We start from the raw sequence: 27,913 nt of genomic DNA, 5'->3' as shown, positions 1-27,913 counted from the left end.
CATAGGGGTTGCGACAGGGTTCCATTCATGTTCTTTGAATTGCAGAAGCCATTCCCTCAGAGGGGGCCTAGAACCGACTTGCTAGAAGCTACTGACGGATGGCCCTTGCACTTTGTGCCTCCCTCCCGTCTTGGTGCTCCTCCTCCTCCTCCTCCTCCACTGGTGCTCCAATGTCTGGTGGCAGTGGCTGTGTCCTGAGGATTACCAGGTTATGCAGCATGCAGCACACAACAACGAAATGGGAGACTGGCTCAGGTGAGTACTGAAGGGCTCGCCCGTTACACCGGCGGCAGTGAGTCAGGAGCAGCACCAGTTCAACAGCAGGGGAGAGAGGTAAAAAGTCATCAAAGTGTGACATCACCAGGAAGCAGGTAAGTGATTGGTTGGTGAGTATTTGGTTGGTGAGTATATCTCTTTTTTTTAACTTTAACTCTGGTTTATAGTTTCTAAGGTCTCTCTGGTGTAGCAGGGACTGTTGGTAAACCAGTTAACTGTAGTGTAATTAGTCGGATTGATTGATTTAATTTAAATTCAATTAATTAAAGGGTAAGTCATGGCAGGAAAGCCGGGCCCCGTGATCTGCTCCTCCTGCGATATGTGGGAACTCAGGGACACTTCCTGTGTCCCTGACAACTACATGCGCAGGAAGTGCATCCAGCTGCAGCTACTGACAGACCGCATTGCAGCGCTGGAGCTGTGATTGGACACATACTGGAGCGTTCACGATGCTCAGGACAACGTGAATAGCACATTTACGGAGTTGGACACACCGCAGGTAGAGGTTGGACAGGAAGAAAGGGAACGGGTGGCCAACAGGCAGAGTACTAGGCGCAGGCAGGTAGTGCAGGGGTCCCCTGTGGCTATCCCCCTCTCCAACAGATACGCCACTTTGAGTACTGTTGGGGGGGATGGCTTATCAGAGGAAGGCAGCAGCAGCCAACTTCCTGGCACCAGGGGTGGCTCTGCTGCACAGAATGGGAGGAAAAAAAGGGGTAGAGCTATAGTAATAGGGGATTCAATTGTAAGGGGAATAGATAGGCGTTTCTGCGGCCGCAAACGAGACTCCAGGATGGTGTGTTGCCTCCCTGGTGCAAGGGTCAAGGGTATTTCCGAGCAACTCCAGAACATCTTGGAAGGGGAGGGTGAACAGCCAGTTGTCGTGGTGCATATAGGCACCAATGATATAGGTAAAAAGTGGGATGAGGTCCTAAAAGCGGAGTATAGGGAGTTAGGAGATAAATTAAAAAACAGGACCTTAAGGTAGTAATCTCAGGATTGCTACCAGTGCCACGTGCTAGTCAGAGTATGATGGGCCTTCAATAACCACAAAACTAGAAGTTATAGACTTAAACAAGTTGGCTTTTAATCACTAAGATCAGAGCTAACATCTCAACACGCCGACTGGTTCACAGGAATGAGTCATACAGATCCTGGGATCTTTATGTAAGAGAAGTCAGGGGCGGAGCCAAGAGCCAAGACCTGGAACCTCCCAGGTTAGTCGGGAAAGAGGAAGTAAAACTATACACAGTGGGGGAGGGTAATATACATGAGTGCAAAACGAATACAGGATCAAGACAAACAGATTTCATTACAGAGTAGAAATAGAAGGATACTTCAGATGAATACGTGGCTAGAGGAATGGTGCCAGGGGGAGGGATTCAAGTTCCTGGGACATTGGAACCGGTTCTGGGGGAGGTGGGGCCAGTTCAAACCGGACGGTTTGCACCTGGGCAGGGCTGGAACCAATGTCCTAGGAGGGGTGTTTGCTAGTGCTGTGGGGGAGGGTTTAAACTAAAATGGCAGGGGGTTGGGAACCTGAGCAGGGAGACAGAGGAAAGGGAAACAAGGATAAAAGCAAAAGAAAGGAAGGAGAAAAACAAAAGTGGCAGTCAGAGAAATCAACGGTTTAAATCAAACATGGCCACAGTAAATAATAATTCTAATAGGTCTAAGAACGTTAAAAAAAACAAGCCTGAAGGCTTTGGGCTGAATATCGGCGCGCTAAGGGCCGCAGCGTCACACGCTGCGGCACGGCACGCTACGGTACTGCAGGCCTTCCTCCCACTGTTAAGGGGGAGGTGCCTGCAACAGCGCGATCCCCGCTCGCGAGTGCCAGCAAATGAGCCCGGCACCAAGGAGAAGTGCCGGGCTCTCGGGAAACAGCCGGCAATGCTGCGGGGGGGGGGTGTAGGAGGCCGGGGATGGAGGTGCTGGCAGGCGGCCGCCGAAAAAGCGGCCGCCCCACACCTCCACCTTAACTAGCGCCACTACCACCACAGGTAGGCCCTGTGAACCAGTCGCAATTTGCGACCGGCGTTAAAGAGGCGGGCGCGACCAAATATGGTCATTGGGGCGGGAGCGGGGCGCTGCGCACACCGATGACGTCATCGGTGGCGGCGCAGCGCTACAGGCTAACGCCGCCATTAGCGCCCCGCTAAATATCGCGGGAGGTGTGGCCAGTGGCGCTAAAGCCACTGAGTGCCCTCTTTGGGCGCAAACTGGTGGCGCAGCCCACTGAATTTCTAGGCCTTTGTGTCTTAATGCGAGGAGCATTTGTAATAAGGTGGATGAATTGGCTGCGCAAATAGAAGTAAACAAATACGATTTGGTTGGGATTACGGAAACGTGGCTCAAGGAAGCCCAGGACTGGGAACTCAACGTCCAGGGGTATTCGATATTCAGGAAAGATAGGCAAAAAGGAAAGGGAGGTGGGGTAGCATTACTGGTTAAAGAAGGGATTAACACAATTGTAATGAAGGATATTAGCTCTGATGAGGTGGAATCTGTATGGGTAGAATTGAGAAATACTAAGGGGAGAAAAACGTTAGTGGGAGTGGTTCATAGACCTCCAAACAGTAAGGCGGAGGTTGGGGATGGCATTAAAAGAGAAATTAAAGAAGCGTGCAATAAGGGCACAGCAGTCATCATGGGTGACTTTAATCTACATATAGATTGGGCCAACCAAATGAGTAACAATACTGTGGAGGAGGAATTCCTGGAGTGTTTACGGGATGGTTTCCTGGACCAATATGTCGAGGAACCAACCAGAGATCAGGCCATCTTAGACTGGGTATTATGTAACGAGAAAGGATTAATTAGCAATCTTGTTGTAAGAGGCCCCTTGGGTCGGAGCGATCATAATATGATCAAATTCTTCATTAAGATGGAGAATGAAGTAGTTGACTCGGAGACTAGGGCCCTCAATTTAAATAAAGGAAACTATGATGGTCTGAGGAGCGAGTTGGGTAGGATTGATTGGGGAATGGCACTCAAAGGGTTGACGGTGGATAGGCAATGGCAAACATTCAAAGACCGAATGGATGAACTACAGAATTTGTTCATCTCAGTTTGGCATAAAAATAAAACAAAAAAGGTGACCCAACCATGGCTAACAAGGGAAATTAGGGATAGCATAAGGTCCAAGGAGAGGGCATATAAATTGGCCAGAAAAAGCAATAATCCTGAGGATTGGGAGCAGTTTAGGATTCAACAAAGGAGGACAAAGGGATTAATTAAGAAAGGGAAAATAGAATATGAGAGTAAGTTTGCAGAGAACATAAAAACTGACTGTAAAAGCTTTTATAGATATGTGAAGAGAAAAAGATTGGTGAAGTCAAGCGTAGGTCCCTTGCAGTCAGAATCGGGGGAATTTATAATGGGGAACAAAGAAACAGCAGACCAACTAAATACATATTTTGGTTCTGCCTTCACAAAGGAGGACACAAATAACCTCCCAGAGATGCCGAGGAACATAGGGTCTGATGAAAGGGTGGAACTGAATGAAATCAGTATTTGTAGGGAAATGGTGTTAGGAAAATTGATGGGACTGAAGGCCGATAAATCCCCAGGGACTGATAATCTACATCCCAGGGTACTTAAGGAAGTGGCCCTAGAAATAGTAGATGCATTGCTGGTCATCTTCCAGAACTCGATAGACTCTGGAACGGTACCCATGGATTGGCGGGTAGCTAATGTTACCCCACTATTCAAAAAAGGTGGTAGAGAAAAGGCGGGGAATTATAGGTAAGCTTGACATCGGTAGTGGGGAAAATGCTAGAGTCCATTATAAAAGATGTAATAGCAGAGCACTTGGAAAGCAGTGACTGGATCGGACGAAGTCAACATGGATTTACAAAAGGTAAATCATGCTTGACTAATCTACTGGAATTTTTTGAGGATGTAACTGGTAAAATAGATAAGGGAGAACCAGTGGATGTGGTGTATTTGGACTTTCAGAAGGCTTTCGATAAGGTCCCGCATAAGAGATTATCGTGCAAAATTAAGGCACATGGGATTGGGGGCAAGGTATTGACTTGGATAGAGAACTGGTTGGCGGACAGAAAGCAAAGAGTTGGAATAAACGGGTCGTTTTCCGAGTCGCAGGCAGTGACTAGTGGGGTACCACAAGGATCGGTCCTAGGACCCCAGCTGTTCACAATATATATTAATGATCTGGACGAGGGAATTGGATGTAATATCTCCAAATTTGCAGACGACACAAAGCTGGGTGGGAGGGTATGCTGTGAGGAGGATGTCGTGAAACTCCAGCACGATTTGGACAGGTTGGGTGATTAGGCAGAAACATGGCAAATGCACTATAATGTGGATAAATGTGAGGTTATCCACTTTGGTGGCAAAAATAGGAAGGCAGATTATTATTTGAATGGTAATAGATTGGGAGAAGGGGAAGTGCAAAGAGACCTGGGTGTTCTTGTACACCAGTCGCTGAAGGTAAGCATGCAGGTGCAGCAGGCGGTTAAGAAGGCAAATGGTATGTTGGCCTTCGTAGCAAGAGGGTTCGAGTACAAGAACAAGGATGTCTTGCTGCAGTTGTACAGGGCCTTGGTGAGACCACACCTTGAGTATTGTGTGCAGTTTTGGTCGCCTTACCTGAGGAAGGACGTTCTTGCCATGGAAGGAGTGCAGCGAAGATTCACCAGGCTGATACCTGGGATGGCAGGAATGACGTATGAGGAGAGATTGTGTCGATTGGGCTTATATTCACTGGAGTTTAGAAGATTGAGAGGAGATCTCATCGAAACCTATAAAATTCTGTCAGGCCTGGACAGACTAGATGCAGGAAGGATGTTTCTGATGGCCGGGGAGTCCAGAACCAGGGGTCATAGTCTAAGGATAAGGGGTAAGCCATTTAGGACTGAAATGAGGAGGAATTTCTTCACCCAGAGAGTGGTGAACCTGTGGAATTCTCTGCCACAGAGGGCGGTGGAGGCCAGTTCATTAACTATATTCAAGAAAGAGTTGGATATATTTCTTAAGGCTAAAGGGATCAAGGGATATGGGGAGAAGGCAGGTACCGGGTACTGAATTTGGATGATCAGCCATGATCTCATTGAATGGCGGAGCAGGCTCGAAGGGCCGAATGGCCTACTCCTGCTCCTATCTTCTATGTATCTATGTATCTATGAATGGCCCAGACAGCGGAACCGTTGCTTGAGCAGGCCGATTGTTTGCTCAATGATGTTCCTGGTCGCTTGATGGCTCTCATTTTATCGTTCTTCATCAGGGGTGCTGGCGAACGGAGCGGGGTCATCAGCCAGGTGCACAGAGGATAGCCCTTGTCCCCGAGAAGCCAGCCTCCTGGGTGAGCCGGGGCCTCGAAAAGGTCTGCCACAGAAGTCTGGCGCAGGATGACGGTGTCGTGGCTGCTGCCTGGAAAGCGGGCATTGGCAGCGCCTATCAGCTGTCTGTGGTCACAGACCAACTGGACGTTCAACGAATGGAACCCCTTCTGGTTGCGGTAATCCTCGGCATTCTCTTGCGGCGCCCGCAAAGCCACATGTGTGCAGTCAATGGCGCCCTGGACCATGGGGAAGCCCGCTATTCTTGCAAATCCCATTGCGCGCTCTTGCTGCTTGTCCGGGGTCATGGGGAAGGAAATGTACTGACGTCTCCTTTTAAAAAGAGGGCATTCGTGACTTGACGGATGCAGCAATGCACCGCGAACTGGGAGATATTGGCAATGTCCCCAGTAACGGATTGAAAGGAGCCGGTGGCATAGAAGTTGAGAGCCACTGTGACCTTCACTGCCACCAACAGACGTCCTGCTCCTCAGTTGAGGCTGCAGATCTGGCTGAAGCATGTGGCAGAGCTCAGTGACCACCTCCCTGCTGAATCGCAGCCTTCGCAAACACTGCTCCTCAGACATGTTGAGGTATGAGAACTGTTCGCGGCAAACCCTGGGACGGTAAGGTCTCGTGTGCCGACGCCTGTTGACCCTCCTCCGTCTGGCCATGATTGGCACTCCTCTCGGCGTCTCTGAGCCCTCTCAATGTAATGGAGAAGCCCAATGTTCCCACCCATTGCAGCCCCCATAGTATGTGGCCACTCAAGGTTATGCCAGTGAAAAAGCAAACCAACTACAAAGTTCTGGTCAGAAGCCAAAAGTACCTCTGCAAGCGCTGACTCAATGCAGAAAGCTTTGTCTCTCTGCAAATCTCTCTCTCACAGAAGGAGTGGTCCAAAAATGGCTACCACAAGGAAGCCAGGAAGAGCCCCCTTTAAATATCGCCCCCCCCCAGCCCCACAGCGACTGGGAACCGTTTCAGTCAACCGGGCGCTGGGAGCGACAGGCGGAAAGGAGGGGGGCGCCACTGAATTTCCAGTTCCTAAATGACGTCAGGATCTGCGCGCGCAGCTGAGCGGGCATTGCAGATTAGCGCCGCCACTAAATGTCCGCTCAATTTCGCGAGAGGCACAGGTCTCGCCGCGCCCGGGCGCTAGCCGGCTCGCGCCCCACTTATCGCCCTCTTAAGGCGCTAATGGGTGGCGCAACCAACTGAATTTCTCCCCCTTTGTTTTAGAACCAAAAAGGGAACAGCCCATACTAGATTTAATGATGAGTAACGAACCAGAATTAGCTAACAATCTGACGAAAGGGGCATCTTGTGAATAGCGACCATAATATGATCGAATTGATATTAGGTTTGAGAGGGAGGGTGGAGAGTCACAAATCAAGGTTTGAAATTTAAGTAAGGCAAACTTCGAAGGGATGAGAAATAAATTGACCGCAGTAATCTGGGCTGAACTGTTAATGGATAAACCTACAGAAAAATAGTGGGAAGTATTCAAAGAAGTATTTGGTATGAGCAAAACTGGTATGTACTCCTAAAAGGCAAATACCTCTCTTGTGTAATTAAAGGACCATGGTCAACAAATGAGATAAGATAGTATCAAGGCTTATACAAATGCAAGGAAAAGTGGAAATCCAGCAGACTGGGAGAGCTATAAAAAGCAACAAAAAGATAGAGAACATAATAAGAGGGGCAAAAAGGAATATGCAAAGAAAACTTGCAAGGGATATCAAATCTGACAGTAAATGTTTTTATAAATAAATTAAAAGAAAGAGAGTGGTAAAGGAGAATGTGGGGCCCTTAAAATCAGATGCTGGCAAGACTATAATGGACAATAAGGAAATGGCAGGCTTGTAAATGGAATACTTTGTATCCGTGTTCACAGTGGATGAAGAGGATAAAATACCAGCGGCACAAGGGAATTTAAATATAGGTCAAAGGGAGGAACTTAGTGGATTTAATATAAGTAAAAAAAGGTAATGGAGAAAATAATGGGACTTAAGATGGATGCATTTCCAGGGCCTGATGGTTTCCACCCCAGAGTGTTAAAAGAAATAGGTGAGGAAATTGAAGATGTGTTAGTCATATTTTTTCAAAGCTCTCTAGATTAAGGAATTGTGCCTTTGAATTGTAAAACTGCAAATTATTTAAGAAGGGATGAAGGGAGAAACTGCAGACCCATCAGTTTAATATCAATTGTGGGGAAGTTACTGGAATATGTCATCAGAGACCAAGTGACTAAGCACTTGGACAAGTATGAGCTGATCAAAGAGAGCCAGCATGGATTTGTGAAAGGTAGGTCATGTTTGACTAATTGAGTTGAAATGCTTGGGCAGTTCATTAGCATGGTGGATAGGATCCATAGTGTCTATGGATGTTGTCTACATAGACTTCCAGAAGGCATTTGATAAGGTTCTGTACAAGAGTTTATTAGCAAAAATGAAAGTATATGGGATTGAAAGTCACCTTGTGACATGGATTGGTAATTAGTTGGGAAGTAGAAGACAGAGTGTCAGGATAAATGGAATGTTTTCATATTGGTAAGATGTGACATGGTGTTCCCAGGGATCTGTACTGGGGCCTCAGTTTTACATCATATATATTAATCACTTTGATGAAGGAATAGAGTGTTGTATATTCACATTTGCCCGAAGTACATTTCAAATCTTGATCACTCTCTGCATGAAGAACCTCCTGATATTAGGTATAAAGTTAACTTTTTATAGTCTGAACCTGTGTCCCTTTGTCTTACTTCCACGGTTTAATTTAAAGTAGTATTCCAGATTAATCTTTCCATACTAATTACCATTTTGTATAACTCAAAGTTCACCTCTCAGATACCTCCTTTCCAAGCTGAAAAGCTTCAGTTTCTCCCATCTTTCCTCATAGCTCAGACCTTGACAGTAGGGAATCAACCTCATAGCTCTTCTCTGCATTGATCCAGTGCTTGAATTTCTCCCTTGTTTCTCAATGACCGGAATTGGAACCAATTTTCAAGGGCCGATCCAAAAGCACTGAACAGTTTGCATATAATTTCCTCTGTCTTGTACTCTTACTATTTGGCTGTGTAGTTCAACATTTTATTGGCTTTATTGATTGCATCAGTTAAACATGTTGACCATTGAGTTACTAAAACTCTGAAGTCTCTTTCAATGTCATCCTTAGCTACTTTAGCACTATTCATGAAGTATGTATGTTGCCAATTTTCCTTTGTATGTGTATTACTTTACACTTGACTTCATTAAATATCATCCACCGTTGTTCAGCCCACTCATGTATTTTGTTTAGCTCATTCTGTAGCTTCTAGGCTGCCTCCTTCAGTGAAATCATCCCACAAGATGGTGTTATGTGCTTAAGAAGACATGTACAATGCCTCAATATTTCACAGCTTCTTTCAGAGGCAGTGCTGTAATATTAATGGGGTAATAAATGGCATTTATCAATCTAAAGACCTTACACTCTTTACTTGATTACCACAGTCTGACAACAATCCTGCAATGATAGGAAGACTGTATATAAAATTCAATATTTTTTTTTGGTTAATACATCCTGAAGGCTATTTCAGGGAAGTTTATTAAATTCTACCACAGAAGGCAGTAGAGGCCAATACATTAAATATATTCAAGAAGGAGTTGGATATATTTCTTAAGGCTAAAGGGATCAAGGGGTATGGGGAGAAAGCAGGGACCGGGTACTGAACTTGGATGATCAGCCATGATCGCATTGAATGGCGGAGCAGGCTCGAGGGGCCGAATGGCCTACTCCTGCACCTATCTTCTATGTTTCTATGTTACTCAATGTTGGTGGCGCTTAAGCAAAAAGTAATTGTACTAACGTTTTTTTAAATATTTACTTGTACTTGATGATGCTAGTTGCTTTTCTTTAAATAGATATTATCTCCATTATATTATAATTCAGTGATACAAAAGAGGATACCACCTGTTTAATGCGATCAGATGTCTAAATGGTCTTTCTTCAGGTTTGGCTGGTTTGGATTGGACATACAGAAAGTTCCAAGTCCCATCCTAAACTACATTGGAACAGCAATGGCAGCTTTAAGGTAATAACTCGCAGGTTCAGAGATGTACAGAACTGTATTCTGCATTAGAGGGATATCGGCTATACACACAGCTGTGTACACAGAGGTGGGAGTCTCTGTTTAACAGAGTGGCTTGTAAACAGAGTGGCAATGGGAATTTGGTAAGAGTACTAAGTAGTACAGGTGTGTTTTTATCAAGCTGAAATTTAACATACTTTTCTTAGTTTAAAACTTTACTTTAAAAAGTGGGAATTCCGTGCAGAGGGGAAAGGAGGTATTAAGTAATTAAAACCAAGGGGGAACAGTAAATACATAAATAATCAGGGTAATTAATTAGATCTAATGGGATTTTTTTTAAGCAAAATGTTGGGACAGCTGAGACCCATTGCCTGCAGTTCCTGTGCCATGTGGGAACTCCAGAACGCTTCATGTGTCTTGGATAATCATGAGTGCAGGAAGTGCCTCCAGTTGCTTGAACTTCAGCTCAGGGTTTCTGAGTTTCATTGCAGAGCATATGGGAGACTGAGAATTTCCTGGAGCGCATGCTCCAGGAGGTGGTCATCCCGCAGCTACAGAGAGTTCAGGCGGATAGTAAGTGGGTGGCCATCTGGCAGGGTAGGAAGAGGCAGGCGCAGTGCAGGAATCCTCCAGGAGTGGGGTACTCTCAAATCGGTTTTCAGCGCTGAATAGCAGTGAGGGTGACAAAACCTCGGGGGAGTGCAGTCCAGAGCACACATCCATAACACTGTGGGGTAAATAACTGCATGGGGGGGCACAGCAAAGTGTGGAAATGCAGTGGTTATAGGGGATTCTATCGTCAGGGAGACAGACGTGCGTTTCTGCAACCGCCAACGTCAGTCACGCTTGGTCTGTGGCCTCCCTGGTGCCAGGGTAAAGGACATCACTAAGAGGGGGCAGAACATTTTTCCATGTGGGAACCAATGACATAGGAAGGCAAAGGGTTGATGTCCTGCAGTCAGAGTTTCCAGAACTAGGGAGGAAGTTAAAAAACAGGGCCTCAAAGGAAGTAATCTCTGGATTACTCCCAGTGCCACGCACTAGTGAGTATAGGGGATCAAACAGGTTAATGTGGTGGCTGGAGAAATGGTACAGGAAGAAGGGCTTCAGATTCCTGGGACATTGGGACCATTTCTGGGGCAGAAGGGACCTGTTCAAGGTGGATGGTTTGCACCTCAACAGAGCTGGGACCAATGTCCTCACAGGAAGGTTAACTAGTACTGTGCAGGAGGGTTTAAACTATTTTGGAAGGGGGGTGGGCACCAGGATGAAACATTAGAGAGGAGAAACAAGGTGCACAGAAGACTGGAAGAGGCAAATAGCTCTAGAGTAAAGATTAGTTCAGAAATAGCAGGGATAAGATAGGGGGTGTCTTGTTTTGCACACTTTGTACAAAAATAATAAATTGCAGGACAACGGAGTATTACAGTTTAAATTCTTTTATGAAGCATCAGGTCTGTAAACTTTCATATAGCACCGTGTGGACAAGATGGAGTCAGGACCCTGGGTCCTCCAAAACAATAGCAGTCCTTACAGATGCCTGCAGGCCAATGACAACTCAGCATATGATCACATGTGAATATAATAGGTATTCCTTACAGATGCCTGTGGGCCAATGATAATTCAGTATGCAAATGTTACAGGGGGCAAATGCAAAGAAGTCTAAGATGGTTTTGGAGTGCATGTACATAAATGCACGAAGCGTGATAAATAAAGTTGGTGAGCTGCAGGCACACAAGCACTAACAGAGACCTGGCTTATAGAAACATAGAAGATAGGAGCAGGAGTAGGCCATTTGGCCCCTAGAGCCTGCTCCGCCATTTAATGAGATCATGGCTGATCATCCAAATTCAGTACCCTGTCACTGCTTTCTCCCATATCCCTTGATCCCTTAAGCCTTAAAGAAATATATCTAACTCCTTCTTGAATATATTTAATGCATTGGCCTCAACCCCCTTTTGTGGTAGAGAATTCCACAGGTTCACCACTCTCTGAGTGAAGAAATTCCTCCTCATCTCAGTCCTAAATGGCTTACCCCTTATCTTTAGACTGTGACCCCTGGTTCTGGACTCCCCCGCCATCAGGAACATCCTTCCTGCATCTAGTCTGTCCAGGCCTGTTAGAAGTTTATAAGTTTCAATGAGATCCTCTCTCATTCTTCTACACTCCAGCGAATATAAGCCAAATCGAGCCAATCTCTCCTCATACGTCATTCCTGCCATCCCAGGTATCAGTCTGGTGAATCTTCGCAGCACTCCCTCCATGGCAAGAACATCCTTCCTCATAAGGCGACCAAAACTGCACACAATACTCAAGGGGCAGTTATACCAAGGCCCTGTACAACTGCAGCAAGACATCCTTGCTCCTGTACTTGAATCCTCTTGCTATGAAGGCCAACATACCATTTGCCTTCTTAACCGCCTGCTGCACCTGCATGCTTACCTTCAGCGACTGGTGCACAAGGACACCCAAGTCTCATTGCACTTCCCCTTCTCCCAATCTATTGCTGTTCAGATAATAATCTGCCTTCCTGTTTTTGTCACCAAAGTTGATAACCTCGCATTTATCCACATTATACTGCATCTGCTATGCATCTGCCAAATCATCCAACCTGTCCAAATCATACTGGAGTTTCTCTGCATCCTCCTCACAGCACACACGCCCACCCAGCTTTGTTGCATCTGCAAACTTGGAGATATTACATCTAGTTCCCTCGTCTAGATCATTAATATATATTGTGAATAGCTGGGGTCCTAGCACCGATCCCTGTGGTATCCCACTAGTCATTGCATTCCACTCGGAAAAAGACCCGTTTATTCCAACTCTTTGCTTCCTGTCTGCCAACCAGTTTTCTATCCAAGTCAGTACCTTACCCCCAATCCCATGTGCTTTAACTTTACACGCTAATCTCTTATGCGGGACCTTATCAAAAGCCTTCTGAAAGTCCAAATACACCACATCCACTGGTTCTCCCTTATTTATTCTACCAGTTACATCCTCAAAATTCCAGTAGACTAGTCAAGCATGATTTACCTTTTGTAAATCCATGTTGACTTTGTCCGATCCTGTCACTGTTTTCCAAGTGCTCTGCCATTACATCTTTTATAATCTACTCTAGCATTTTCCCCACTACCGATGTCAGGCTTACCAATCTATAATTCCCCATTTTCTCTCTACCACCTTTTTTGAATAGTGGGGTTACATTAGCTACCCTCCAATCCATGGGAACTGTTCCAGAGTCTATCGAATTTTGGAAGATGACCAGCAATGCATCTACTATTTCTAGGGCCACTTCCTTAAGTACCCTAGGATGTAGATTATCAGGCCCTGGGGATTTATCAGCCTTCAATCCCATCAATTTCCCTAATACCATTTCCCGACAAATACTGATTTTATTCAGTTCCTCCCTCTCAGTAGACCCTATGTTCCCCGACATATCTGGGAGGTTATTTGTGTCCTCCTTCGTGAAGACAGAACCAAAGTATGTATTTAATTGGTCAGCCATTTCTTTGTTCCCCATTATAAATTCCCCTGATTCTGACTGCAAGGGACCTATGCTTGACTTCACATATCTATAGAAGCTTTTAGTCAGTTTTTATATTCCCTGCAAGCTTACTCTCATACTCTATTTTCCCCCTCTTAATTAATCCCTTTGTCCTCCTTTGCTGAATCCTAAACTGCTCCCAATCCTCAGGTTTGCTGCTTTTTCTGGCCAGTTTATATGTCCTCTCCTTGGATCTTTGCTATCCCTAATTTCCCTTGTTAGCCATGGTTGAGTCACCTTTTTTGTTTTATTTTTATGCCAACAGGGATGAACAAATTTTGTAGTTCATCCATGCGATCTTTAAATGTTTGCCATTGCCTATCCACTGTCAACCCCTTAAGTAACGTTCCCCAATCCATCCTAGCCAACTCGCGCCTCATACCATCATAGTTTCCTCTATTTAAATTCAGGACCCTAGTCTCTGAGTCAACTACTTCACTCTCCATCTTAATGAAGAATTCTATCATATTATGATCGCTCCACCCCAAGGGGTCTCGCACAACAAGATTGCTAATTAATCCTTTCTCATTACATAATACCCAGTCAAAGATGGCCTGATCTCTAGTTGGTTCCTCAACATATTGGTCCAGGAAACCATCCTGTATACACTCCAGGAATTCCTCCTCCACAGTATTGTTACTAATTTGGTTAGCCCAATCTATAAGTAGATTAAAGTCACCCATGATAATTGCTGTGCCCTTTGATGCACTATCAATTACTCATAAAAGACTGAGAGTTAGGAGAGTAACTAAAGGCTTTTATTAACAAAGGAATGAAGGTCTGCCTCGAGTGGTCGACCGGTCCAGAATACAAAGGGGCTGGGGAGCAGTCACCTTTATACTAGGACTTGTGGGAGGAGTCAGCCGAGGCATGTCCAGGCATGTACACAGTGGAATACAAACAGTGGTTTACCACACCCTTATTGCACGTGTCTCTTAATTTCCCGTTTAATGCCATCCCCAACATCAGCATTACTGTTTGGGGGTCTGTATACAACTCCCACTAATGTTTTCTGCCCTTTGGTATTTCTCAGCTCTACCCATACAGATTCCACATCATTAGAGCCAATATCCTTCCTTACTATTGTGTTAATCTCCTCTTTAACCAGCAATGCTACCCCACCTCTTTTTCCTTTTTGCCTGTCTTTCCTGAATATTGAATACCCCTGGATGTTGAATTCCCAGCCTTGGTCACCCTGGAGCCATGTCTCCGTAATCCCAATTATATCATATCCGTTTACATCTATTTGCACAGCTAATTCATCCACCTTATTACGAATGCTCCTCGCATTAAGACACAAAGCCTGCAGGCTTGTTTTTTAACACTCAGACCTTTTAGAATTATTATTTACTGTGGCCATGTGTTACTTAAACCCTTGATTTCTCTGACTGCCACTTTTGCTTTTCTCCTTCCTGTCTTTTGCTTCTATCCTTGCTTCCCTTTCCTCTGTCTCCCTGCACAGGTTCCCAAACCCCTGCCATTTTAGTTTATACCCTCCCCAACAGAACTAGCAAACACTCCCCCTAGGATATCGGTCCCGGTCCTGCCCAGATGCAAACCGTCCAGTTTGTACTGGTCCCACCCTCCCCCAGAACCAGTTCCAATGTCCCAGGAATCTCTCTCCCTTGCACCATTCCTCTAGCCATGTATTCATCTGAAATATCCTTCTATTTCTACTCTGACTAGCACGTGGCACTGGTAGCAATCTTGAGATTACTACCTTTAAGGTCCTATTTTTTAATTTACCTCCTAACTCCCTATATTCAGCTTTTAGGACCTCATCCTGTTTTTTTACCTATATCGTTGGTACCTATATGCAGCACAACAACTGGCTGTTCACCCTCTCCCTCCAGAATGCCCTGCAGCCGCTCCGAGACACCCTTGACCCTTGCACCAGGGAGGCAACATACCATCCTGGAGTCTCATTTGCAGCCGCAGAAACACCTATCTATTCCCCTTACAATAGAATCCCCTATCACTATAGCTCTCCCGCTCTTTTCCCTCCCGTCCTGTGCAGCAGAACCACCCACGGTGCCAGGAAGTTGGCTGCTGCTGCCTTCCCCCGATAAGCCATCTCCCTCAACAATATCCAAATTGGTATATCTGTTTGAGAAGGGGATGGCCACAGGGGACCACTGCACTACCTGCCTGCATCTACTACTCTGCCTGGTGGTCACCTATTCCCTTCCTGCCTGTGCAGCCTTTACCTGCGGTGTGACCAACTGATTAAACATGATATCCACGACGTCCTCAGCATCGCAAATGCTCCAGTATGTATCCATTCGCAGCTCCAGTGCCACAATGAGGTCTGCCAGTAGCTGCAGCTGGATACACTTCCCGCACACATGGCCGTCAGGGACACAGGAAGTGTCCCTGATTTCCCACATAGTGCAGGAGGAGCATGCCATGGGGCCGAGCTGTGCTGTCACGACTTACCCTTCAATTAATTTAAATTAAATCAAATCATTACCACCAATTACACTACAATTAAATGGTATACTCAAGGGCCCTTGGTTACTAGCACACCCCGAAACATAACAGAGACCTTAGAAACTATAACCACAAAAATTAAGACCTTCTAAACTTTATAAACTATTAACTGTCAAACTATAGAGTAGTATAAATACTCACCTGCCATACTCACCCAATCAGCTGCTTCCTCTTGCCCGTGTCACTTTTTGAATCGTGACGTGACTCTGGAATGCCACCGCTGGTCTGCGAGATTGACCGGCCTTTGAGAGAAAGCCCGCGAAAGTGAGTTTAAATACTCACTACTCTCCTGCTGCTCCCGACACCGGCCTCTTCCTACAGGGCAAAAAGTTAGGAAAAACAAAGGCGAAGCAAGGGAGCTCCTCCTTCCACTCCTCACCTAACTCCGACTCACCCAACCCGCAGCACTCTGTTGAAACCGCACTCAGGGCAAAATCGCACTTCAAAGCCTGTTTTATAGGCCCTGAAACAAGAGAGAGTTCCTGAGCCCAGCTGCAGGAAAACCAGCTTAATCTAGTTTCCCTAATTAACTGCCTTCAGCTGCTCTGAATTGTAGGCTTTGTAGGGGAGGATTGGGAACTTAATATTCCTGGCTACAAGGTATTCAGGAAAGATAGGGAAGGAAAAAAAGGAGGGGATGGCAGCACTGATCAAGTAAATTATTATAGCACTGGAGAGGGATGATGTAATTGAAGGGCCAATGACACAGCCTATTTGGTTAGAATTAAGGAAAAACAGAGGAGCTATTACACTACTGGGTGTCTACTATAGGCCACCAAATAGTGGGAAGGAGATAGAGGAGCAAATTTGCAGGCAAATTACAGTTAGATGGAAGAATTACAGCGTAATGATAATGTGGGACTTCAATTATCCTAATATAGACTGGGATAGTAACAGTGTAATGGGCAAAGAAGGGGAGGAATTCCTGAAATGTGTACAAGAGGACTTTCTTGATCAGTGTGTTTCCAGCCCAATGAGGAAGGAAGCAGTGCTGGATCTAGTTCTGGGGAATGAAGTGGGGCAAGTGGAGCATGTTTCAGTGGGAGAGCATTTGGGGAACAGTGATCATAATATTATCAGGTTTGGAATAGTTATGGAAAAGGTCAAGGTACAATCAAGCATAAAAATACTTAACTGGAAGAGGGCTAACTTTAGTGAATTGAAAAGAAATCTAGCCCAGGTGGATTGCAATCAAAAAATAGTAGGCAAAACCGTAATTGAACAATGGGAGGCCTTCAAAGAGGAAATGGTTTGGGTACAGAGTAAACACATTCCTATGTGGGGAGAAGGAAAGGGCATTCAAAGCTAGAGCTTCCTGGATGACTAAAGATATAAGGGGAGAAATTCATTACCTTAGTGCCTCCAGTTAGCGTCTGGCGGGGGCGCTAACGGGGTGCAACGCTCACTGGACGTCTGATCTGCAAAATTCATTGTCGCCCACTGCCTTAGCACCTCGTCCCGACAGTGAGAGGGGGTGGAGGCATGAAGCAGTTGGTAGCTGGGACCAGGGGCACTACTTAAAGGGATCTTGAGTAATGAGTCGCAGCTCTCAGGTTAGTGCTGTTTCACTGCTTCCTTGTCAGTTTGACATTGTGCAACAGTTTAATTCAGTCATTTAAAGGTTGATTAGTCTCTGGAGTGTTGTGGCTACTGAAAATTAGTTACATTTATTCTCACAAAATATCAAAGTGCTGCACTTTGTTACATTAATGGCGGCTGTACTGGCAGTCGACCTCGCCCTCCAGGATCTACGGCGGAGGCAGCACAGGACTCTGCCATCTCCTGCAACCAGACCTCGAGCCTCAGATCAGGGCAACAACAGCTCTCTCAGTGGCAGTCAAGGTCAATTTCTTCACCAGCGGATCCTTCCAGACTGCAACAGGAGACATAGCTAACATCTCACAGTTCGCCATCCATCGCTGCATCTGGCAGGTCACAGAGACTCTCTACAGTAGGAGAAGGGACTACCTTTCCTTTCCCATCACCAGAGAGAAGCAGGACACATGTGCACATGGCTGTGCCAGGATAGCGGGATTCTCCATGGTACAGGGCGCCATTGACTGCACCCACGTGGCTTTGTGGGCATCGCATAACAATCCTGACATCTTCCGTAACTGCAAAGGCTTCCACTCACTTAATGTGCAGTTGGTGTGCGACCATAGACAGCAAATTCTCAATGTGAATGCCCGCTATCCTAGCAGTAGCCACGATGCCTTCATCCTGTGCCAGACCGGTGTGCCAGCACTCTTCCAGCCACCATGTCAAGCTCGCTGCTGGCTGGTCGGAGACAATCGCTATCCGCTCTCCACCTGGCTCATGAATCCACTCCGCAACCCCAACACTCCTGCCCAGCACTCATATAATGAAAGACATGCTGCCACCAGGAACATCATCGAGCAGATCATCGGGGTGCTCAAGCAATGGTTCTGCTGCCTTGACAGTTTGGGAGGAGCCCTCCAGTCCTCGGCTGAGCGGGTGTCCCATTTCATCGTCGTCTGCTGCATGCTGCACAATTAGGCCATCATAAGGGCACAACCCTTGCCACCAGGGATTGTGGGCCCACCTCAGGAGGAGGAAGAGGGAGAGGAGGAGGACGAGGAGGAAGAAGAAGACGAGGAGGAGGAGGAACAGGAGTGATGGAGGAGGCAGGTACTCAATCGGCCTTCTGGAAGGGTGACCGGTGACCGCCCCAACCGACTGCGGTTCCAATAAATTAAACCCCAGATTCCCGTTGCTCACCACATCCCCATCATTCCATCGCTGTCGCAGGCCATTTCACAGCGCAAAGCTGTAATGAGACACAACACAAAATAATCCAAACTGAATTCATAAATGTATCAATAATGAATGAACACATATTCACAACAACAATATTAAATATTCACCCTTGTGGAATCCCTTAATGCCTCTCGTTACTGTGCCTTTGCCTGCTCTAGTGCTCCTACGAAGTGTTGGCCCAGTGGCTGCAGCAGGGCTGGTGGAAGGCTGTTGAGTGTCCGAGCGGGAGACTTCAGATGCCCTTACAGGACATCCTCGACCAGCTCCAGGCCAGGAAGGCCTGGCTGTAGTCTGCACCACCTCAGGATGGGCAGCAGCAGTCTGGGCTGGCTGGATGACAGGCAGCGACAAGGGCAATGGCGGAATGCCTGCGGTGGGAGCAAAAATGCTGTCATCCTGAGCGAGGACAGCAGGTTCCTGCTCCACTGACCCACTGCCATTCCCCTAGGGCAGCACCTCAGCATCCCTAGCAATCTGTTGCAGCACAGATTGCTGGCCTGCTGCGACACCGTGAAAGCCCCGGTCGACGGTGGTAGATCCAGCCACGATGGCAGCAGTCAGATCTTGTGTGGCATCAAGCTGAAACTGCATGAGAGCAGTCTGAGATGGAATGGCACCAACCATAGACTGCATTACAGCACTAAGATGTTGCACTGCTTCCGCCTGTGCTGCAATGGAAGCTGCCAGATCGCCAATCACACGCGGCATCAGGTCTGGGTCACTGCGGTCTCTCTTTGAGTCGACCATCCTTTCCAGACTGGAAATGATGGGCTCCATGGTGTGCGCAGAGATTTGTGCAATGTTGGCGGCGGACTCCTCCACGCTCCTTACCATTGCTGACAGGCTCTTGGGCACCCTTGCCATTGCACCTATCATCTCCGTGTGCATGCCCATCACCCTTCTTCTAAAGGCCTCCCCATCGAGGTCCTCATGTGAGTCCTGTACAGCAGTGCGAACTTGCTCTCTGGGGAGCTGGCCCCCGAGCTACCCATTCCCCCTGGTTTTGCTGCAGCTGCTTGTTCCTTGTGCATCACCCTGTGCAGATCCCGCTAATATACTAGCCTCTAAAGAATGCGTAGCACCAGTATCTGAGCTCGTGAGACATACAGTGACGTGGTATGTACTTCCACCTTCTCTTCTTCTGCCTCACTCTCAATGGTGCCCTCAGGGACAGGCTGCTCAGGTGCTTGCTCATTATCTGAAAACATAAAGGCACAAGAGTCAGGTTAAGGTGAGGGGAGGGGGGCAGGGAGGGAGAAGTGCATGCACACAGCATGATTAGCTGGAAAGTGCGAAAGGCTTGTGGGCTGAGGGGGAGGTGGGATGTGAGAAGGAGTAGGGATGAACATACTGTTGTTGTCCCCAAGGGGGTCAACGACTCCGGTGGCCATGCGCCCATCACTTGGCGCCCAATAATCTCGAGCACTCTATTTTCCAGCGCAGACAGTGGTTGGGTGTTGGCTTGTTCCCCACATGTGTGCTTCTGCTCCCTCCTGTTGTGAGCCAACTTGGCCTGCAAGAGAAAGGAAAGTGTGTGTGTGAGTGTGGAGCAATGTGTTTGGTTTTTGTGCCTGCCATAGTTGAATAGCTGTCATTGTGTGCAAGGTGTGAGATGTGGGTGTGAGTGTTGGTAGGTAGAGATTGTTGGTGGGTGAGCATTGGGGGTGTGGTGCTTTGGCCAGTGTGTACAGACTGTGGTTCAGACGGTGGTACGTAGCATTTGTGAGGCATTGGCTCACCCTGACCACCCGAGTGAGGTCATTATATTTCTTCCTGCACTGTGTGTGGATTCTGGGGACCACAATGCTGCCCGAGACATGCTGGGTAACCTCCCTCCACATGGCACGGAAGATTTGCGGCGGGAGCCTCCTGCCACTTGTCCGGTAGAGCACCGCCCTCCATCTCTCCACAGCAGACACCAACTCCTCCAATGCTTCGTCCGAAAATCTGCGGGCTCTCTCCCTGAGGTGTGGATCTGCCATCATGACACCTGCTTGAGTTGTTCAGCTCCCTGGGCTTGGCCTGCTCCTGCTTGCTGACATAGAAACATAGAAGATAGGAGCAGGAGTAGGCCATTTGGCCCTTCGAGCCTGCTCCGCCATTCAATGTGATCATGGCTGATCATCCAAATTCAGTACCCTGTCCCTGCCTTTTCCCCATATCCCCTGATCCCTTCAGCCTCAAGAAACATATCCAACTCTTTCTTGAATATATTTAATGAACTGGCCTCCACCGCCCTCTGTGGCAGAGAATTCCACAGGTTCACCACTCTCTGGGTGAAGAAATTCCTCCTCATTTCAGTCCTAAATGGCTTACCCCTTATCCTTAGACTATGACCCCTGGTTCTGGACTCCCCGGCCATCAGAAACATCCTTCCTGCATCTAGTCTGTCCAGGCCTGACAGAATTTTATAGGTTTCGATGAGATCCCCTCTCAATCTTCTAAACTCCAGTGAGTATAAGCCCAATCGACACAATCTCTCCTCATACGTCATTCCTGCCATCCCAGGTATCAACCTGGTGAATCGTCGCTGCACTCCCTCCATGGCAAGAACGTCCTTCCTCAGGTAAGGTGACCAAAACTGCACACAATACTCAAGGTGCGGTCTCACCAAGGCCCTGTACAACTGTAGCAAGACATCCTTGTTCCTGTACTCGAACCCTCTTGCTACAAAGGCCAACATACCATTTGCCTTCTTAACCGCCTGACACAGGTTCACAACCAGCAATGCTGAGAATGAGGTTCTGCAGCATCAATTAACCTCCCCTTTAAGAACTGGAAAGAGTCTGTGGCAATGATGACTTATGATTAGACTGCATCTGATATTGGTTAGCACTTTGAGTGTAGCGCCACTGAGCTAGGCCATTAGCGCTTGATTTAGCGCTCCAATCCTTTCTTTGAGCGATGAGACTTAATTTTGCATGCAGTGTGATTCATTAGCTCCTGGCGCTATATCTCAAACTTTTCTAAAGTTACCGCCCATTCCTGGGCTATAATGAATTTCTCCGCGATAGAGTTTAAAATGAGACAGAAAAAGGAGGCTTGTGACAATTGTAAGTTTCATAATGCAGTAGAGAACCAAGCTGAATATAGAAAGTGCAGAGGAGAGCTAAAAAAGGGAATAAGAGGGGCAAAGAGGGAATATGAGAATAGATTAGCAGATAACATAAAAGGGAAACCAATAGTCTTTTATAAACACATAAATAGTAGTGGTCAAAGGAAGGGTGGGGCCAATTAGGGACCAGAATGGCAATCTTCTTGTGGAGGCAGAGGTCATGGCTGAGATACTAAATGAGTACTTTGCATCTGTCTTCCCGAGAGAAGAGGATGCTGCCAATGTAGCAGTAAAAGAGGAAGCAGTAACAATATTGGATAGGATAAAAATAGATAAATTTTTCTCCCACAGTTTTCTCCCAGGTTTCCTCCGGGTGCTCTGGTTTCCTCCCACAGTCCAAAGATGTGCGGGTTAGGTTGATTGGCCATGATAAAAATTGGCCCTTAGTGTTAGGGGGGATTAAATACGTGGGGTTACGGGGTTATGGGGATAGGGCTTGGGTGGGATGGCTGTCGGTGTAGGGACCGGGTGCTAGGGTTTGGATGATCAGCCATGATCTCGTTGAATGGTGGAGCAGGCTCGAAGGGCCGAATGGCCTACTCCTGCTCCTATCTTCTATGTCTATGTCTATAAAGAGGAGTTACTTAAAGTAGAAAAGTCACCCGGTCCGGATGGGATGCATCCTAGGTCACTGAGAGAAGTAAGGGTGGAAATTGCGGAAACTCAGGCCACAATCTTCCAATCCTCCTTGGATATGGGGATGGTGCCAGAGGATTGGAGGATTGCAAATGTTATACCCCTGTTTAAAAAGAGAGAGAGGGATAAACCCGGCAACTACAGGCCAGTCAGCCTGACATCGGCGGTGGGGAAACTTTTAGAGACAACAATCCGGGACAAAATGAATCGGCATTTAGGAATGTCTGGGTTAATAAATGTAAGTCAGCACAGATTTGTTAAAGGCAAATCGTATTTGACTAACTTGATTGAGTTCTTTGATGAAGTAATGAAAGGGTTGATGAGGGTAGTGCGATTGATGTTGTGTAGAGGGACTTTCAAAAGGTGTTTGACAAAGTACCACATAATAGACTTGTTAGCAAAATTAAAACCCATGGGATTAAAGGGACAGTGGCAGCATGGATACAAAATTGGCTAAGAGACAGTAAAGAGATTAATGGTGAACGGTTGTTTTTCAGACTGGAGGGAAGTATACAGTGGTGTTCCCCAGGGGTTGATATTAGGATCACTGCTCTTTTTGATATATGTTAATGACCTGGACTTGGGTATACAGGGCATAATTTCATATATTGCATAGTTTGCAGATGACATGAAACTCGGAAATGTAGTAAACAATGAGGAGGATAGTAAGATACTTCAGGAGGATATAGACAGACTGGTGAAATGGGCAGACACGTGGCAGATGAAATTTAACACAGAGAAGTGTGAAGTGATTCATTTATGCAGGAAGAATGAGGAGAGGCAATATAAACTAAATGGTACTATTTTAAAGGGGGTGCAGGAACAGAGACCTGGGGAAGTATGTACACAGATCTTTGAAGGTACTTCAGTTATGTTCCCTCTGGTTCTTTTGCCAATCACCTTAAATCTGTGCCCTCTGGTTACCAACCTCCTGCCACTGGAAACAGTTTCTCTCTACTCTATCAAAACCATTCATGATTTTGAACACCTCTATCAAATCTCCTCTTAACCTTCTCTGCTCTAAGGAGAACAACCCAGCTTCTCCAGTCTATCCACATAACTGAAGTCCCTCATCCCTGGTATTCTAGTAAATCTCTTCTGTATCCTCTCCAAGGCCTTGACATCCTTCCTAAAGTGCGGTGCCCAGAATTGAACACAATACTCCAGCTGAGGCCTAACCAGTGTTTTATAAAGGTTCAGCACAACCTCCTTGCTTGTGTACTCTATTCCCGGTTTAATAAAGCCAATGATCCCATTTGCATTTTAAACAGCCTTCGCAACTTATCCTGCCATCTTCAAAGATCTGTGTACATGTGATGAAATATGCCATTCATCAGGCACTGTATTCCCTGTGTTTAGTTTAGTTTCAGTTTCATTTCCTTACCTGTATTGTATTGTGTGTAGGGCTCCGCCCATACCTGGCCCCTACTTAAGCAAGCCCCAGCGTGTCTCACAGCAGTACGGCAGATCTCTGGATGAGAGACACTTCTCCAATGTGTATTACTTTCTGAGTTAATAAAAGCCTTGCTTTGCTCCATTAACGTCGAGTCTCGGATTAATTGAGGCACATCAGTACATACACCCCCAGGTCTCTGTTCCTGCACCCCTTCAAAATTGTACCATTTAATTCATATTGTCTCTCCTCATTCTTCCTACCAAAATGTATCATTTCACATCTGCCATGTGTCTGCCCATTTCACCACTCTGTCTATGTCCTTCTGAAGTCTGTTACTATCCTCTTATAGAAACATAGAAGACAGGAGCAGGAGTAGGCCATTCGGCCCCTCGAGCCTGCTCCACCATTCAATGAGATCATGGCTGATCATCCAAAATCAGTACCCTGTCCCTGCCTTCTCCCCATATCCCTTGATCCCTTTAGCCTGAAGAAATATATCCAACTCCTTCTTGAATATATTTAATGAATTGGCCTCAACTGCCTTTTGTGGTAGGGAATTCCACAGGTTCACCACTCTCTGGTTGAAGAAATTCCTCCTCATCTCTGTCCTAAATGGCTTACCCCTTATCCTTAGACTGTGACCCCTGGTTCTGGACTCCCTGGCCATCGGGAACACCCATCCTGCATCCAGTCTGTCCAGTCCTGTTAGAATTTTATAAGTTTCAATGAGATCCTCTCTCATTCTTCTAAACTCCAGCGAGTATAAGCCCAATCGACCCAATCTCTCCTCATACGTCATTCCTGCCATCCCAGGTATCAGTCTGGTGAATCTTCACTGCACTCCCTCCATGGCAAGAACATCCTTCCTCAGATAAGGCGACCAAAACTGCACACAATGCTCAAGGTGTGGTCTCACCAAGGCCCTGTACAACTGCAGCAAGACATCCTTGTTCTTGTACTCGAACCCTCTCGCTACGAAGGCTAACATACCATTTGCCTTCTTAACCGCCTGCTGCAACTGCATGCTTACCTTCAGCGACTGGTGCACAAGGACACCCAGTACTCGTTGCACTTCCCCTTCTCCCAATCTATTGCTGTTCAGATAATAATCTGCCTTCCTGTTTTTGCCACCAAAGTGGATAACCTCACATTTACCCACATTATACTACATCTGCCATGCTTCTGCCCAATCACCCAACCTGTCCAAATCATACTGGAGTTTCTCGGCATCCTCCTCACAGCACACACGCCCACCCAGCTTTGTGTCATCTGCAAACTTGGAGATATTACATCTAGTTCCCTCGTCTAGATCATTTATATATATTGTGAATAGCTGGGGTCCTAGGACCGATCCCTGCGGTACCGCACTAGTCACTGCCTGCCACTTGGAAAAAGAGCCGTTGTTATTATCCTGAGGAACACTATTGCATACTTCCCTGCAGTCTGAAAAGCAATCATTCACCACTACCCTCTGCTTTCTGTCCCTTAGCCGATTGAGAATCTATTCTGCCACTGTCCGTTTAATCCCATGTGTTTTTATTTTACTAATTAGTGCATTAGTTTATTCAACTAAGAACTGCAAACTATAAATTTGTTTGAGAAAAAAATAACTTCCTAGGTATTGGGCTTTGTACATTCTGTTAGCTTAGCACAACCTCTGCCTACGTTAATAATTTTCAGGCTTGTGGTGCAGAAATCTGAAGATTGAGTGTCCTTGCCCTCTCGCTGATCAATTTTTTTCAAACACCGTGCATCAGAATGTACCAGTCTGCTGTACCTGTGATCAGCTGTTCTTTCCCAGGTTTCCATGTTATGTTACACTTGATATAATCATATCTTTGTTATGATCAATATTTTTGGTAAATAGGAGTTGATTATTATCCTGTGTTGCTAGTTTTTCTTTTCCTCTTAAAATTCTTTTCCATTTAAAATTTGTTTTTTTTCCCTCCACCGTACCATGCAACATGTCTTAGCTGAGTGTGTGGGCAGGCAACCTATCCCAGATCTTGTGTTATTGCCATCCTGGAGTTGGCCATTAGAAGGTGTGTGCCAGAGTTTCAGGGCCACCCTACCTGAGCCTTTGTCTTGTCGCATAAAGATAAGTCGCTGGTTGAGGACTGACAGCCATGTACATGGGCCATCCTGCTGGGTGCCACAGTTCATTGATTTTCCAAGACTTTTCACTAACGTAAGGTGTCACAATTGTGTGGGACAGGCCTTTTTCTGTCCATAATTTTTCATATATGTCTGCACATGCAGTGTTAATGAATTTGTAAGTTTCTATTCATTTAAAATAAATGTCCTCCCAGTGGGGTGGGTGCGAAGGAGAGGAGCGGAGGTGAAGGGCTGACACCTCCTGGATTTACCCACCATGTTTGCTGGTGAAAGAAAGGCTTGCATTTATATAGCGCCTTTCATGACCTCAGGATGTCCCAACGTGCCAATGAAGTAGTTTGAAGTACAGTCACTGTTGTAATATAGGAAAAATGAAAAAAAGGAGATAAAAATATATCCACTCAAGGAGACCTTCTCTCCAAATACTCCTAAAGTAAAGATAAAAAACACCAGAGCTGTCAATATTAGGAAAATGTTACTCATGATAGTAAAAAAATGACTTGTATTTAATTGGTGCCTTTATTACATCTCTTAGAAAAGTTTCAAAGCAGGTCACAAAGCATTACTGTGAGCTGCAGTAACTGTTGTGTAGGCAAACAAGAGCGAACGGCTTGCAAACTTATTTAAATGTATGATGATATAGTTAGTTTTAAGAGTGACACATATCAAAATAGGACATATTTGGAACCAAAACTGTATGATTGCTACTACTAATGAATGATAAAGGCCTGGATTTTGCGGTCAATGGCGAACGAATGGTGCCAGCCGTTCATTACACTTACACTTGCCCAAAGACATTCTCTGGGCTTTTGCGCTGGAACCTGTGGTGACTAGAAATCCATTTTGGTGCAGCGCCCTCTACAGGGGATCTATGACCTGTGTGGACAGGACAAGCAACTGTGTATCTTCTTAACCAATCAGATTGAAGAATCCTTACTGAGGCACGCAGAGCCTGAACCAGGAAGTGTAAGCTAGAATATTTATTTTAATGCCAAATCATATACAGAAAGTGTTATAAAGAGGGGAAAAGAAAGATGGGATTAAAAGAGAGAGATTAAAGAGACAGAAAGTAAAAGTAAAAAAATACATTTTATTTAATTTTTGAAATTTTTAAAAATGCCCAACAATAATTAAAATCTGAAGGAATGAGACTTCACACTTGTAAAAGTTAATTTTCAGCACCAGTGAGGTTGTTTGGCAGTAATTAAGACTTATCACGCTGTTAAAAATTCACATACAGGAAACTTTCGATTAACCGGCCCCTAAATAACCGGAACGCTCTATCCACCGGCAAAATTCAGGAGTCGGTTCAGGTAACTTTTTTTACTTTTAGTTACTTTTTTTACTCCATTTGTTGCTGTACAAGGGTGTAGCTGAAGCTGTTGCTAAGCTACAGAGATGCTTGCAACTTGTGCCGATTGTTTTGAAGCTGTTGCACAGGGTTTGTTGCTTTATACGGAGCTCTGAGCTCCGTATCTTTTACTATAGCGTTCGGTTTTCAGGAATTGTTGATGAACCGGCAGCACGTCGGTCCCGTCCGTGCCGGATACCAGAAAGTTTCCTGTACTCTTGAATGGACAAACCCTAACTTTTTCTGGCGCGTTTAGTGGGTTAGTACTGCAACTTCAGGCATTTCATGTATTTGAGTACCGAGTCGCTCAGCGAGATATCGGTATAGCTAAGATTCTGGAGGAGCAGGGCAACTTGGACAGCAACTTCCCGATTTCTGCGCTTAACTGCGCATATGCGGTCACGGGAAGTTGCTGCCCAATTTACTCCTTAATAATGGTGAGTGCTGATAGCGTCGCCATTATTCCTACCGCAAAATCCAAGCCAAAATCTTTCCAGGAGCTTAATTACAGGTTTCATTCCAGTTATTCTAACTCATTTCAGTGCTGGGATTCTTATTTTTGTGAAAACTGAGAGTAAAGAACCGACGTCAGAAGAAAAATCCCCCTTAATACAGGACAAGGAAATGGAAGCCTTACAGGTTTGGAAAATGGACAAAAGTATATCTTAGCAGCAGGTTAAGTGAATTTTGTGTACTAAATAAACAACTTTTAAAATATATAGGCCTTGAATTTCCTCAGGAAGCAATACTGGCAGTTAGACCAGGAAAATGGCCAGTTGGTGCCCTCCAGCGCTGATCCCAGGTCAGTGAGTGCGCATTCAGTTTGTATGAAGCAGGAGG

At 45.9% G+C, this 27,913-nt stretch overlaps 1 protein-coding gene across 1 annotated transcript in view; it reads left to right on the top strand.

Moving 5' to 3' along the window:
• LOC147123030 (transmembrane protein 144-like) overlaps positions 1–27,913 on the top strand; it is a 131,942-nt gene that overhangs the window by 22,281 nt on the left and 81,748 nt on the right. The window contains exons 3-4 of the mRNA XM_085963837.1: positions 9,571–9,651; positions 27,616–27,712. Of these exons, the coding sequence (XP_085819963.1) occupies positions 9,571–9,651; positions 27,616–27,712 (178 nt within the window). The remainder of the gene's footprint in view (positions 1–9,570; positions 9,652–27,615; positions 27,713–27,913) is intronic.

The sequence above is a fragment of the Somniosus microcephalus genome, chromosome 2 (genome assembly GCF_052327205.1).
Source record: "Somniosus microcephalus isolate GS21.2 chromosome 2, FLI_Smic_1.0, whole genome shotgun sequence".
Lineage (NCBI taxonomy): Eukaryota > Metazoa > Chordata > Chondrichthyes > Squaliformes > Somniosidae > Somniosus > Somniosus microcephalus.
Note: the sequence above shows the minus strand (reverse complement) of the source record. Positions and strands in the feature narration are given on the sequence as shown.